Source organism: Diaphorina citri, unplaced genomic scaffold (genome assembly GCF_000475195.1).
Source record: "Diaphorina citri unplaced genomic scaffold, Diaci psyllid genome assembly version 1.1 scaffold111861, whole genome shotgun sequence".
Lineage (NCBI taxonomy): Eukaryota > Metazoa > Arthropoda > Insecta > Hemiptera > Psyllidae > Diaphorina > Diaphorina citri.
This window is the reverse complement of record NW_007488805.1, coordinates 1-284: the sequence shown is the minus strand read 5'-3', so window position 1 is coordinate 284 and position 284 is coordinate 1. Positions and strand designations below refer to the sequence as shown.

Here is a 284-nt window from a genome sequence, read left to right as displayed (position 1 = left end):
CGTCATGACTGTTATACGGGGACTGATTTCATCTCCCAGGAGTTCACCTGTTTCTGGTTTACTTTCCTTTTCATCCTTGACATCCTCATTGGTATCACTTTCTTTCAGTTCGAAACCACTTTCGTCCATTTCTTCAGCATTTTCTTTGGCGCTTTCCATGTCTTCTAGAGGCTCACTTGGTTCTTTGATTTCTTCATCCTGTGGTATCTCGTTTTCAGTTTCAGTGTCAGCTGCAGGTGCTTCTACCTCTTCTGATTTGACTTGGTCAAGAGGTTCCTCAGGGA

At 43.7% G+C, this 284-nt stretch overlaps 1 protein-coding gene across 1 annotated transcript; it reads right to left on the bottom strand.

The window, feature by feature from the left end:
- Nucleotides 1-3: 3 nt before the first annotated feature.
- Nucleotides 4-207, bottom strand: LOC108254462 (the record flags this gene model as incomplete). Its single annotated transcript, XM_017449448.2, has 1 exon — nt 4-207. A coding segment is annotated over one exon (204 nt), but the record flags the coding sequence as incomplete, so codon positions are not given.
- Between the last annotated feature and the right edge of the window lie 77 nt (nt 208-284).